Genomic DNA, 14352 nt, shown 5'->3' with positions numbered 1-14352 from the left:
GCTCCGCCGTATGTGGGGCAGACCGCGACGGTGGGTGAGGGACCAGGGAAGGAACAAACGGCACCAGGAACGGCGCCAGCTGGGGCCAGACCGTGTCCCAATTCGAATCCCAGGTGGGGATAAAACCGTCCGGGACCCGGGGCAGAGACGGAACCAACGGCATCTACTACGGCGCCACAAGCTGAGCCAAGGGGGGCGCTGGGGCCAGAGCCGGCAGCATGGGACCTTTTGGCACCATGGCCGGAGCCAACGGCGCAGGATCCAGCAGCGCCAGGGCCGGAGGTGCTGGCGGTGCCGGGCCAGAGCCGCCGGTGGAGTTGACGGACCAGCAGGATCCTGACACGGGACCGCAGGGCCCAAAGGCGCACAACCAGGAGCCCGAGGCCTAAACAGGTGGTCCATGGCAGCATGAAACTCTTGCACCTGTGCGGGAGTCGCCGATGGACCCGGGTAAGGCGGGTAGGCCACGCGACTCCCAGGCTCCGAAGGAGCCGCAGGGGCAGAACCCCTGTCCCCCTCGTCCGTATCCGAGGACCGACAGGGGATGTCGGAGAGCGACAACGCCTCTTTGACTTCTTTTTGTGTCATCTCTTACTTGAATCAGAGGGTGAGAACTTGGAGCCTGAGAAGCGATGATGGTGGCTCCGCGAGTGTTCCCGAGAATGGCCCCTGGACCGCTGGAACGAGTGCCGAACTTCATCCTGTGCCGGGACCAGGAGTACCTGAGCTCCTGCGCTGCAAAGAGCAGAGGGACAAGAGCCCCTGCGTGGGAAGTGCAAAGGAAGAAAGGGGCAACGTGCACCAGTGAAGTGTCTGGCATGTACTCTACTGCCCATAAGCGAAAACCAGATAGGGTCTGAGCCGCAAAAGAAGACCTAAGCACATCCCAGCACCCGAGAATAAAGAGTAGATAATACCACAAGAAGAGAACGCAGCCAAGATAGTGGAGCAAGGCATATCGCAGGCACGTGACTGTTAACATACCTAGTACATACTCACATTTCGTGTCCTTATAGAACACGGAAAGAAACCGCTCCGTAGCAGAACACGACATCATGCCCCCAAGAGACACATGCTTACGTCTAAGACAGCCAACGAAGGCAAAAAGAGCACAGAGAAAAGGTGAAGAACACGCTGGGGTGAGCCAGGTGTGGCACAAAACAAAAAAATACTCTGGAGTAGCCTGCCTCCATAGAGGTCGAAAAGTGTTACGGACCAACAGTAGACCACAACTCATAAGCTCCAGGAGAGAGCCACACCAATCTTGCGGGTCTCACCAGAGGTGATGTTCTACAACAGTAGGAAAAGCGACGAAGGAAGGAGCCTACAGTATGAACTATAGGACAAACCTCCTAAGAAAACTCCGCGGGAGCCTTCGAAGCTTCCTGTGCAAGGAAGAATTGCTATACAACAGCCAACGAAAATCCCACATAGGGTATGTCTTATCCCTGTAAAAAGCCAGGGACACCTACTGAGACTAGCCCAAAGACAGAGGAGTCAAAAAGAAATGCAGAAACAGCCGGCTAGCTGTACCAAATGAGGACAAAAGCGGCTGATTAGCCATACAGTCCGTCTGGGCAATAATGTCTTGAGCCCAGACGGATACCAGAAAAAACAGTGACAACACTACAACCAAAGTAAAAGTCAGTGACAAGGACTAAAAACCCAGAAATGAGACGTTGGACCGCTGAGTCAGCATGACTGCCATCACTGGAAACCCCATAAAAGGGCAAATCCCGAAGACGCTACTGAACATTCGCAGGAAAACTGCCATTGCGCAACCAGGCATGGCGGCATATAGCAACTGACCTGGCCACAGCCCGACCAACAGAGTCAGGGGTGTCCATGGCCGACCAAATGGAAAACTGTGCCAGTTCCCGGCCATCATGAAGCAGCCGATTCAGGTCAGTCCAAGAGCCCTCTGGAAGAGATGGAAGGAGACGCTCAATCGAGTCCCAAAGGGCAAAAGTAGCCCGTGTAAACACGCACGATGCGTTCAAAGACCGAAGGGTCGAGCTGGTGGAAGCAAAGACATGGCGGCCACATACCTCCAACCAGCGAGACTCTCTAGTGGGAGGAAGTACCGGAGGAGGGGAGGAAAATAGCGAGACAGAGGCTGCCTGGACTACCAGCCCTCGAGCCCTAGGATGGAGGGATAAACAGACAGGGTCATCTGGAGCCGAGGGATGACAATGTGCAATAGCACGATCCTCAGGGTCTCCCGATTAGGGTGTCGCCTAAGTCCCAAGAAAATGTCATATAATGACCCGCCAAAAGGCAACAAGGGCTTCAACTCCACATCGCCCTGGTAGAGTAGATCCAACAAGAGATCAGAAGGCAGAGAGACTAAGGGAGTCTGCATTAGTAAGATATCCACAGCTTTGCGTACCACTCTCGCAAATGCAGCACTAGCCTCCATTGGCCATTCTAGTTGGCGACAATAAGTCATCTGTAGGGGACGGTTGTAGCCTAACCTGTCCACCAAAAGGCAGAGGCTCTGCAGCCCGAGGACCACCAAAAACCTGCCATGGGTACCTGCTCTTAGGAGCAACGACACATCCCTGGGGGTGGTGAACCCTCAGAGGACAAATCCTCCTCCAAGAGGAACAGCAGGGGACGGCACCGGCGTTGACCGACAGAGATGGCGTCACATCGATGACCACCGAAGAGGACTCGTCAGCCCAGCATCGGACCGGCGTCGACTCGACCTCCACAGAGATGGGAAACTGCGGTGAGGAACTGCGTCAACTCTGAGTCGAGCTGCGCACTGCAGGTGCCTCTGGCACCAGCACAGGAAGCCTCACAGGGCTGTGTGGCGGCTCCACAGGAGGGCCAGACGTCCGACTGAGTTGCCCCTCCGGCCTCCGTGACTTCTGCCTGTGCTTACCTGCGTCAGGCGAGCAACGTCTACGGGAACGACTCCATGACCTGGCCTGAACAGAAGCCCCAGCTTGAGATGGAGACCGGTGATGCGAGGACTCCGAACGGGACATCCGGGCGAACAGCAACTTCATCCGACGTTCCCGCAGGGACTTTAGCTTCAGCTGCCGGCAGGCGTCGCACTCCTCGGAGCTGTGGTGCTCTCCCAAGCATGCATAAATTGGGTGGTTCCGTCGCTGACATCTGCTGAGTACAGGTCGCACACGACTTGAAGTCCTTAGGCATGGCACATTGTTCCTGGGTGCTAAAAGGCATTGATAAGGCCGGAAAACAAAAACTGGCCAGAGAAACCGCTTATCCTGGATCCACGTTGGGAAGTGAAAAAGAAGATAACTGGCGTTAGCGTACCGGGAGGGACTTATGTGGCTCCACAGACGTCATATCCGCGGACGAAGTCAGGACGGAGCCATGCGACGCCATCCCCTGGCGTGCAGAGGTATTGCTGAAGATTCTCCGGATCAAGTCTGACATCTGGGGATAATCTAAGTTAAAGAATCTGCGGCTATATGTTTCTATTAGAAAGCTGTGATTTATTGTTTTTTCAAGTCTTTATACCTCGGTGGATCTTGTTAGTTTTGGGGTCTATGAATTCATAAAAATACAGTCTATTTTTATAAATTGGTGTTGGATTTCTTGAGAGTTATGTTTTCTTCTTATCCAATTGGTTTGGTGCTGCCCAATGCTTTACACTAGTTTCTTTGTTTAAGCCTGACTGCTCAAAACCACAGCTGTCCAGGGTTGAGTTACGTTTTGACAAACAAGCCTGACTGGAGCAAAGACTATGTTTTGACTGTATTACATGGTGAGGTAACACAACCACACTGTATAAAACAACACTTTCCTCATAACTTAGCTTCACGCTTCTTGTGTGCCTCGGGTGCATCAGGGCACACTCCTCGCACTGCTTAGGGTTTGAGGCATTAATCCAAACAACAGACCCAAGAAGGCAAAGACCTTGTAGTTTTAGGAGGTGGCTTGTACCCTTGCACACTGGAGAATTTTGAGAGAAAAAAACGTATCAACTGATGAGAAAGAGTTAGGCACTAGCTCCTGATCTGCGTACAAAGGTCTGGTAAGAAAGGAACTAATGTCAGCTCCTTTGGGTCACGCATATACCAAGCTCCAGTCATCACTTCCGTGGTGGAACAGAGAAAACGCGAATCCACACAACGCCACCTACTGACACGCAGGAGTGAAAATTCATCTAGATCCCACCTGGAACCTGGGGATATTGTAAAGGTGAGGAAACTGCAGTTAGAGGTATCTATCTGAAAGCAATAAACAAGCACATTTGATTTCTAATGTTACTAAAGAAATTTGACCAAGCACACAAGGTATATTCAAAGGCACAGTAGAGTTTCTTGTGTTAGGATGGAAAATGACTAGCTTGGCCTTAAAGTGCTTTCATTTACTCATTAATGCCACAGGTAGAAGAAAAGTTATCTGTGTGGATTCAGCTTCCCCAAATCGATAAGGATTTGAAAATAGGGAATCAGGCTTTGACCCTCTTGGTATGTCCTGTCATTTCACAAGCATGAAGAAGGACACGTTTTTGCAGTGATGTTCACACTTCTGATGAGGTAATATGAGGAGGAGTTTCTAGGAGGGGAGCATGATTTCAACTTGATTTTAAAGCCATTGTCTCTGCATAGGAGAATGTTGCATTCTCCATGATGGACTGTACATACATGACTGTTAGGTATCGGGTGGAATTTAGGATACATTTACAACAGGGAAAGTATCAACATTATTTGTACTTCGACAACTTCGTAAGTGTAAGAGTTATCCTTCTTGTTCAAACAGTGACTTTCATGTTAAGCATGTCAGGTGGTTTAACAATACTTACTCTCAACTTCCTGTGTGAGCACCAACAGTTTTTTTTTAAGTCTCTGAAAAATAATCAAGTTAAAAGTGGTGTTACATTTTCAATATATTTCAGAAATAACTTACAGTACTTTAAAAAAAAAAGTAACTAGCCATAACTATGCTCATTAAAAAAACTTTAGTGACCTTTAGCATTTAGTAAGTATCTACAGGTGGAAGTTGCAGGTTAGAAGGTCATGGATTGATTTGTTTACAAGTACACAAGTTTATAAAGCACATGTATATACAAGATGAAATGAATAATGCATTGATACTGTGCAAATAAGAGATATATTGGGAAAAGGGTAGATGATCGCTGCAAATCTAGAAGAAATCATTACAATCACGCAAAACGTTAGGCAGCTCTTAAGAAATCTTTCAGCTGTGCTCCCATCTTCACGCATTCAATTCTAAAAGAACCATTTATTATGCCAACATCAGAGAAGCCTATTGGTTGGCGACCTCTGACCCTGCTTCTGCACGTCTCTGACTGCATTGTTTTTGCCTAATCTTGTATTTTCCCCTGTATCTAACTTGCTTTCTTGCCCAGACTTGTTTTTTTCCCTGTGCCTAACTTGTGCCTAACTTCCTTTCTTGCCCGGACTTGTTTTATTCCCCTGTGCCTGTAGTTGCTTTCTTGCCCAGACTTGTTTTAATTCCCCTGTGCCTGTACTTGCTTTCTTGCCCATACTTGTTTTTATTCCCCTGTGCCTGTACTTGCTTTCTTGTCCAGACTTGTTTTTATTCCCCTTTGCCTGTACTTGCTGTCTTGCCCATACTTGTTTTTATTCCCCTGTGCCTGTACTTGCTTTCTTGTCCAGACTTGTTTTTATTCCACCTTTACCTGTACTTGCTTACTTGCCCAGACTTGTTTTTATTCCTGTGCCTGTACTTGCTTTCTTGCCCAGACTTTTCTTTATTCCTCTGTGCCTGTACCTGTTTTCTTGCCTAAGCTTGTTTTTTTCTCCTGTGCCCAGTTCCCCCGCAGCGCCGCCTGTTTTTCCAGTCACTGCGTCCCTGTGGCCTGCCCCCTGCAATCCCTTTCGATGCCCCGCTCCCCACTCATATGGAGGCCGCGCAGCAGGCGTGCCGAAGGCGCACCTAAGGCACGCCCGTCCGCACCTGGACCGCGCCCAGCACCAGGACCCCTGGAACCGCAAACGCCACAACGCCTGACACCGTTACGTTGCCAGAACCCTCCACGCACTCAACACCGGACGATCATACACCTGCTTCCTGGATGCCCCGAAGCGCATCCACGGAGCTTTCACCTGCCGTAAACTGCAGCTTCACAAGCATCCGCCCCACCATGCTGCCAACCAGGAAAGGACCCAACCACCTCAGATGCATCCTTCTCAACACCCGCTCCGCCCGCAAACACGCCGTTGAACTCTGGGACCTACAAGACTCAACCTCCTCGGACGTCGTCTTCCTGACGGAGACCTGGCAGTACCCAGCCTCGGCACCCGACAGAGCCATAGCTGTCCCGGAAGGCTACAAGATCACCCACAGAGACCGCACCAACGGAGCAGGAGAATGAATCGCCATCGTCCACAGGAACACTCTCAGAGTCTCGACCAACATCGACGACACCCTCAGCACCGCCGAACACCTGCACTTCCAGATCCACTCTGACCTCAACACCACCCTCAGAGGAACCCTCATCTACAGACTCCCCCAGACCCCGACCACAGTTCAGCGACTCCATCACCGACTTCGTCAGCACACATGCCCTCGCCTCCACGGACTACATCCACCTCGGGGACCTGAACTTCCACCTTGAGAACAACAATGACACCTACTCCACCACCCTGATTGACAACCTAGCCAACCTCGGTCTGAGACAACTCGTCACAACACCCACCCACTCTGCCGGTCACACGCTTGACCCCATCTTCTCCGCAAGCCCCCACGTCTCCTTCAACCACACCACCAAACTCCACTGGACTGACCATTGCTGCATCCACATCACCTTCAAGAAACCCACCACGCACCACGCACCACCACACCCAACATATGCCTCGCCGTTGCTGGTGCAAAGTCACGAAGGCCAGCAAAGCACCACCCTCGCCCAGATTCCACCCGCCGACCCTACCTACCCCGACACTGCCACCCGCAAGCTCAGACAGTGGATCAACGACTGCGCCAACACCCTCGCCCGATCAAAAAAAACCTCCAACAGTCACACAAACAAGAAATCCAGCTGGTTCACTGAAGACCTCCGGGCCTCCAAGCAAACCTGCCGAAAGCTGGAGAAGATCTGGCTCCGTGAACGAACACCAGACAGCCAAGTAGCCCACAAGAACACCATCACCTCATCAGATCCGCCAAAAGGGCCTCCTTCAAAAACCGCCTAGACAACAACGCGCACAACAGCAAAGAGCTCTTTAACATCGTGAAGGAACTCTCCAACCCCAGCTCCAACACCAACGACGTCCCGCCGTCGCAAGACCTGTGCGACTCGCTGGCCACCTTCTTGCATCGCAAGATCGCAGACATCCACGACAGCTTTAATGCCACGACCGCCCCGACAACCACTGAGACCTCCGCCCCCACGACCACCATCCGCACCAACTGTCTGCTTTCCTGGACCAACATCAATGACGACGACACCATCAAGATCATGAACACCATCCACTCCGGATCTCCGTCAGACCCATGCCCACACCACATCTTCAACACAGCCAGCACATCAATCGCACCCCATCTCCGGAAAGTCATCAAAACATCCTTCGAGACAGCAACCTTCCCGGAGAGCTGAAAGCACGCTGATATCAACGCCTTGCTCAAATAATCCAAGGCGGACCCCAAGGACCTCAAGAACTTCCGGCCCATCTCCCTGCTCCTGTTCCCGTCAAAGGTCATTGAGAAGACCGTCAACGAACAACTGACCCGCTACCTCGAGGAGAACAACATCCTGGACCCTTCCCAGTCCGGGTTCCACAGCAACCACAGCACCGAGACTGCCCTCATCGTCGCCACCGATGACAGCATGTCCCTGCTGGACAATGGAGAAACGGCAGCCCTCATCCTCCTGGACCTGTCAGCCGCCTTCGACACGGTCAGCCACCACACACTACGAACACGCCTCCACAACGATGGGATCCAAGAGAATGGCCTGGTCTGGACCACCTCCTTTCTCTATGGCAGAACACAGAGCGTCAGCCTTCCTCCCTTCCGCTTCGAAGCACCGAGATCATCTGGGGCGTAGCCCAGGGCTCATCCCTCAGCCTAACTCTGTTTAAAATCTACATGGCACCGCTCGCCCATGTCGTCCGTCGGCCCGACCTCAACAACATCTCCTACTCCGATGACACCTAGCTGATCCTCTCCCTCACCAAGGACCCCCACACTGCCAAAACCAACCTTCACGAAGGAATGAAGGCCATCGCTGAATGGATGAGGAACAGCCGACTGAAGCTGAACTCAGACAAGACGGAGGTCCTCATCCTCGGATCCACCCCTTCGGCCTGGGACAATTCCTGGTAGCCGAGCGCACTGGGAACCGCTCCAACACCCACCAACCACACACGCAACCTAGGGCTCATCCTCGACTACACCCTCTCGATGACTTAACAGGTCAACGCTGTCTCCTCCTCCTGCTTCAACACCCTCCGCATGCTCCGCAGGATCTACAAGTGGATCCCCACTGAAACGAGAAGAACGGTCACCCAGGACCTCGTCAGCAGCAGGTTGGACTACGGAAACAGCCTCTACGCAGGAGCCTCGGCCAAACTCCTGAGACGGCTCCAACGTATCCAGAACGCCTGATCCTCGACATCCCTCACCGCAGCCACATCACACCCCACCTGAGAGACCTGCACTGGCTCCCGGTCAACAAGAGGATAACCTTCAAGCCCCTCACCCACGCACACAAGGCACTCCACAACACCAGACTAATGAACCTCAACAGACGACTTAGATTCTACACCCCCACCCGCAAGCTCCGCTCCACCGACCTCGCCCTCGACACAGGGCGAAGAGAGACTTCCCGCAGCAGATCGTTCTCCCACCTCGTCGCCAAGACCTGGAACACTCGCTCCATCCACCTACGGCAGACCCAAGACCTGCTGACCTTCAGAAAACTCCTCAAGATCTGGATTTTCGAGCAGTAGCAGCATTCCGCACCCCAGCGCCTTGAGACCCTCATGGGTGAGTAGTGCGCTTTACAAATGATATGTTTGATTGATTGATTGATGGTAGATGGAGTCAGTTAAATAAAATTCCACCGTTCAGTTGTTACATGCTTTTTTTGATTTGGTGAAAATCCATTCACCCATTTTTGAGATATAAATCAAAATTTGAGGTTCTAATGCACACGTCAAAGCATGTATTTTTTTCCAAAACGTCTGACCAACACATTTGCAGACGGTTAAACATTAACAATGTGAGCACTAAATAAAACTGAACCATGAAGAAAATAACAGATTGGAATTTATATGGAGGAGAAAGCCCATACCTTGGCAGTCTGGAATGACACATCCACCAAAATGAGCAAAATGTTGCTAGGACATTTGGTGTTTCACATTGTACCAAACCACCTACCAACATATTTGGTGTTTACAAACAATATTCGAACTTCACACTTAAGGACACATATCATACATCCACCGCTTGAAGGGGGCAAAAGCGATGCCTTTGCAGACTAAAACGGCACAATAATGCAATGTTCATGAACACTGAAAGACACACAAACAACAACACAAAAATAAAGAAGAGTCATAGTTTTCAACCAAATTGTTTGCCTTACAGCAAAGCTGCACTGCAAAAGAGAAAACCTGAAAAGGACTCCTTAACTCATTGTGTCTACTCATGGGATATAAACAACGATGCTCGAATATATTTTCTCCCTCATGGTCATCTTTAGTACTCTGGATGTAGCTTGAAGGGTACTGTGCAGAAGAAGACTCTTAACACTTATCCATCATCTGTACAGATGCACTCAGGAGGGTTGCAACAGCATTGGAAGATCTAGCACCATCACTTCCTCCATACTTTAATGTGGCTGACTGAAAACAACTTGACATCTCCAAGAGTAAGAACATTTCTCACACTGCTTTGCAAATGTAAATGCACTCCCAATGCTGTGGTTGCAACTGCCCCAGCACAGATTGGGGCCTAAATAGTATTTGAACACAAGGCCCTCTTCCTCCAACTGAAGCAACATCAACAACAGCTGCTGAAGGTCCAGCAACGAGGACCACATCCACCTGAGCATTGAATTGTTACTATGCTCTACTTTTTAGCAGTCACCTGTTCCTTGGTTTCCATTACTGTGAAAGGTACATGCAGAACGTAATGCAGTGCATCAATAGTGTAGCTGAAGCCACAGTGCAATGAAGTCGACAAAAAATATGTTCTTAAAGTGGGAACACTCAAATTTGCTCAAACGCACAGCCTAAGACACAAAACACATAGTAGAATACCATTGTCCGTGCATATATTTAAAATATTCAACAAGTAAAGGGAAGTCAGTGAATTATCTCATGTGAATTGAATTTGATGAATTTTGAGGGAGGGGTGATTGAGTTGTTGACTGGTGTGCTGCATCTGTACTTTAAAGCACAAAGCCTTATTTTACCAAGAGGTTTTTTGGCGACCGGCAGACATTTTCACACTTGAATGACATTATTAGCCGCCATTTTGGTTGGTCAGCATCCTAGTCTTTAAAGGGATGTAATTGGTAGCCCCCTTTAAAAGTACTGAGGCTGCACAGATGCGCAGTGGTCGTGATGCTGGTACACCGAATGTAAGCCTGTCTGCTCCCATCCGCATGTGTTCTGCACCCAGCGCCAGGCATGTTGATTGGTAGAGCACAGAAATCCATAAGATAGCCTATTCCGCTGAGACTCTTAAAGAGATGGGAAAGACAGTGAGTTGTATGAATCAGTTATGTGTTCATTCTATGCTTGGGCCTATATGCTGTAGTAGCGGTCTCAAACTAAATTTGATTGAGGAGAAAGGAAAAATGGATGTTCATAGGCACTCACCTGATGGTGACAACCTGAAAGCAAATAAAGCAAGATTTGAGGAGGGGCATTATCAATGCTTGATCGATGGTCAAGCATGCTCATGAAATTAATGATTTGATTATAGATTTTTAAAATTAAACTTTATTTTTATTTTCCTAAATGGAGTCAGGTCCACAAAGCCAATGTCATATACATAAACACAAAGAATATAAATATATCCAAGTATCACACATATTTCACAGAACAGTATATACAACATGCAGAAAGTTCTGGGGATATGAGGAGACATATAGCACATTATAGTGGTGTTAGCCCATCATACTGTTCCTGTCTCCTGGGGTGATGGTTCCTGCCTTGTTTGACCATCAGGGACGAGGAGTCTTACCTGAGGAGATTAGATTGTAGTGGCTGCCAGATATCACGGGGTCTGGATGTGTGGGGGAATGATTTGAATATAGATTCTAAGCCAGATATCCTGTTTATTACTGTAACATAGCTTGTTGAAGCATCTAATCCCGACATAGCAGGCGCTGTGCCTGATGGAAATTCAATTCTTCATCTTGATAGAACAGGGGGTGGGGGAAAGGAGGAGGGCTAGCCATTAAGTACCAGGATACTCATCAGTGCACTACTTTTACCTTGATGGATTTGTTAGGTGCAGAAGGGTGAGGCTTCAGTCTGAAAACTGTACGCCAAAACTCCTTTCCAGGAGCTCTAATTTACAGACCTCCGCGGTCCATCTACTCATTTCATTGAATCACTGGGAGAGATCATTGCACAACACTGTGCTCAATTTTCTTCTTTCACAGTGCTGGGAGATTTTAAAATTCACTTAGATAATCCGAATGATGCAAATGCTCAATCATTCCAGGACACATTTATGGCCTTAAATCTGATGCAGTTATTCCAAGAACCAACACATCCAGCTGGACATACATTAGATTTTATTTCCTCCAACCAAAACATTAGAATAGAAGAATGAACTGATTTGCCTTGGACAGACCTCTGATTTATAAACTTCAGCTGGGCTGACATTAAAGAACAAGTAACTTACCTTCGGTAACGATGAACAAGTTACTTACCTTCGGTAAGGATATATCTGTAAGAAACATAGGTTAGTTATAGATTTTTTACCTTAGAATTCCCCAGGTGACAGACTGGATCCGGAGAATATTTTCGTCAGCAGTACCCCTGCGCGTCGAAGTAAGAGTTACTTACCTTCGGTAACGATGTATCTGGTAGAGACAATTCTAACCACAAATTCCTTACAGTAGAATTATCCCCAGGCGTGAGACTGGATCCGGAAAACCTTTCTGCTACAGCATTCCTGTGCGCTGGGGGGACGGCACTACGTGACTCCGCCCTGATGTCTCACCCCAGCGCACCTATGTCAGTTGTCTTCAGAGAACTTTCCGCACCACAACGCGGAGCCATCACAACCAAAACTGTGAGAATACTGGAACGTGTGCGAAAACCCAGCTATACAGAAGGGAATGAAACGAAAGGTGTGGAACAGCATATCCAGAATAGTGCCAGGCACTAAGGTACCAAGTCATGGAATGAAAGAATAGGGAGCAGCAACTGTAAGCAAGCCTGCAACCAACAGAACAGCCTCCCTGGAAACAGAAAGCATGTGAAAAAAGGGCACAGCAGACGAAGAAGGCTGCGACCACCGCCCGGAGCCAAGAAGGGGTCCAAGGCCAGAATGGAATCACAATGGCAATTCATCCCCCAACAACACCAGCAGGGGGAGATCCTAAAAAGAACCGAGGTCGAGACCCAACCAGGGGACCTCAACCCCAAGGACTGTAAGAGTCAGAAGTGCAAGCATCACAGGGAAGCAGGGCACAACGAACATTACATTGGAGACCAAATGCATGGGTGTAGAAGTACCTAGGTATTCGCCCACCAATCATCAGAAAGGAAGGAATGGAGCAATGACAACAACAAGGCAAGCATCTCCCAGGGAAGGAGTAAGAAAAGGGCACTCGCAGAGGACCGCCGCCCTGAAGCAGCGAGTGTAGAAGACCGAGAAGGGGGTGGAAGGGCTGGTCGTGAAGGAATCTGCAGCTAGAATCGTCTCTACCAGATATATCGTTACCGAAGGTAAGTAACTCGTGCATCTGATAGAGAATACTAGCCGCAGATTCCTTAACGTAGAATAGATACCCTAGCCATACCCCAAAGGGAAGGAGGGTTCTGCAAGAAGAGCTCTCCAGCTCAGACGAGTCCCAAGACCCCCCCCAACAGGGGACCAGCTACGGGGACAGGGAAAATAGCCCCGTCCATCGCAGCAGGGATGAGTCACAGGCCCTAAGCTGAAGAGAACCTCAACATCGTGGAGGATCACCTGCCCCACTGGGCTGTGTTAGAACGACAAAAGAGGCAACCCAACCTTCACCAACAGGAGAAAGCAATACAAAGGGGGTGGAGCACAACACCCCGAGCCCAGTCAACATACCAGGGACGTCCACCAGAAGCCCCAAGGTACAGGCAGCGCAGAGGAAGAAGAGCCACCTACAGACTCAAAGGAGAAGAGCAGAAATATGGCAAGCCCTCCACCAGGAAACATACCCAGTGAAGAGGGCCGCCAAGCCCATCACAGCTTAAAGCCAAAAGACAAGACTGAACGACGCCTCAGCAATAAAGCAGGCAGAAGAATAAGAACGGAAGCTCCCAATGGCCCGCAGGACAAAAAGCAGGAGTTCCAGGGCCCAAGCCAAGGTCACCGGCCACAGAACAGAACAGGCGGGTTCAGCCAACCGCTGACAACGCCACAAAAAAAAACGCCCAGACTACGTAGGGCACAGAACAAGAGCAAGGCTAGTAAACCATCCTGGACAACCCCATAAGGGGGCTGCCCCGAACAGAACCGATCCACAAAACAGTGCGATCAGCTAGAAGATAAGAGGAGACACAAGTAGAACGGACCAGGCCGTCAACACAGGAAACTCTGCCCTCAGAAACACCAGACAGAGGGCCAGACTAAACGGCAGGAAAGGGCAAAACCCCGCAGCACAACGCCGCAGATGGTCAAGCCATGTACCAGTAAGGACCAAAGACCATTTCAACGCAAAACATTGACACCAGGGGGTGGGCGATGAACCTTCAAGGGGAGTCCACCCCCGCGTAAGACAGGGCTATGCAATAGCTACATGTACCCCACATAGGGTAGGACACGTCCCAAGAAATCATGAGAACTACTCTTGGGGAAAACACAATCCCGCATCAGAGGACAAAATCATAGACCTGTGGCAGAAATCACAGAAAGCTTAGTAATCAGCCAAAAAACGCATTCTTACCAAAGAAGGGGGGGGTAGGGGTTGGACCAGCAGCCAACTAAAGAGAGGGGCCATCCAAGGACCCCGAGGGTACAATATCTCTCACAGAAAGTGTAACAGCTGCTCCAAAAACCAAAACCAGGAGCAAAGCCTCCCACCAAGACCCGGAGGATCAACAAACCAACCTGAGAAGAAGGAGGAGGAGGAGGAGGAGGAGGAGGTGGACGGAGCCCCGCAAGAAGCTGCTGAATGGCAGAGTCTGCATGAGTATTAAACATCAGAACCCCGTCAAAAGG

General features: G+C 49.8%; 1 protein-coding gene across 1 annotated transcript in view; it reads right to left on the bottom strand.

Annotated features, from left to right (window-relative positions):
• Window positions 1-14352, bottom strand: part of VPS8 (VPS8 subunit of CORVET complex) — a 2052516-nt gene that overhangs the window by 762018 nt on the left and 1276146 nt on the right. The window contains exon 37 of the mRNA XM_078680452.1: window positions 4787-4829. Coding sequence (XP_078536578.1) covers window positions 4787-4829 — 43 coding nt within the window. The remainder of the gene's footprint in view (window positions 1-4786; window positions 4830-14352) is intronic.

This window comes from Lissotriton helveticus, chromosome 3_1 (genome assembly GCF_964261635.1).
Source record: "Lissotriton helveticus chromosome 3_1, aLisHel1.1, whole genome shotgun sequence".
NCBI classification, from domain to species: Eukaryota; Metazoa; Chordata; class Amphibia; order Caudata; family Salamandridae; genus Lissotriton; species Lissotriton helveticus.
Note: the sequence above shows the minus strand (reverse complement) of the source record. Positions and strands in the feature narration are given on the sequence as shown.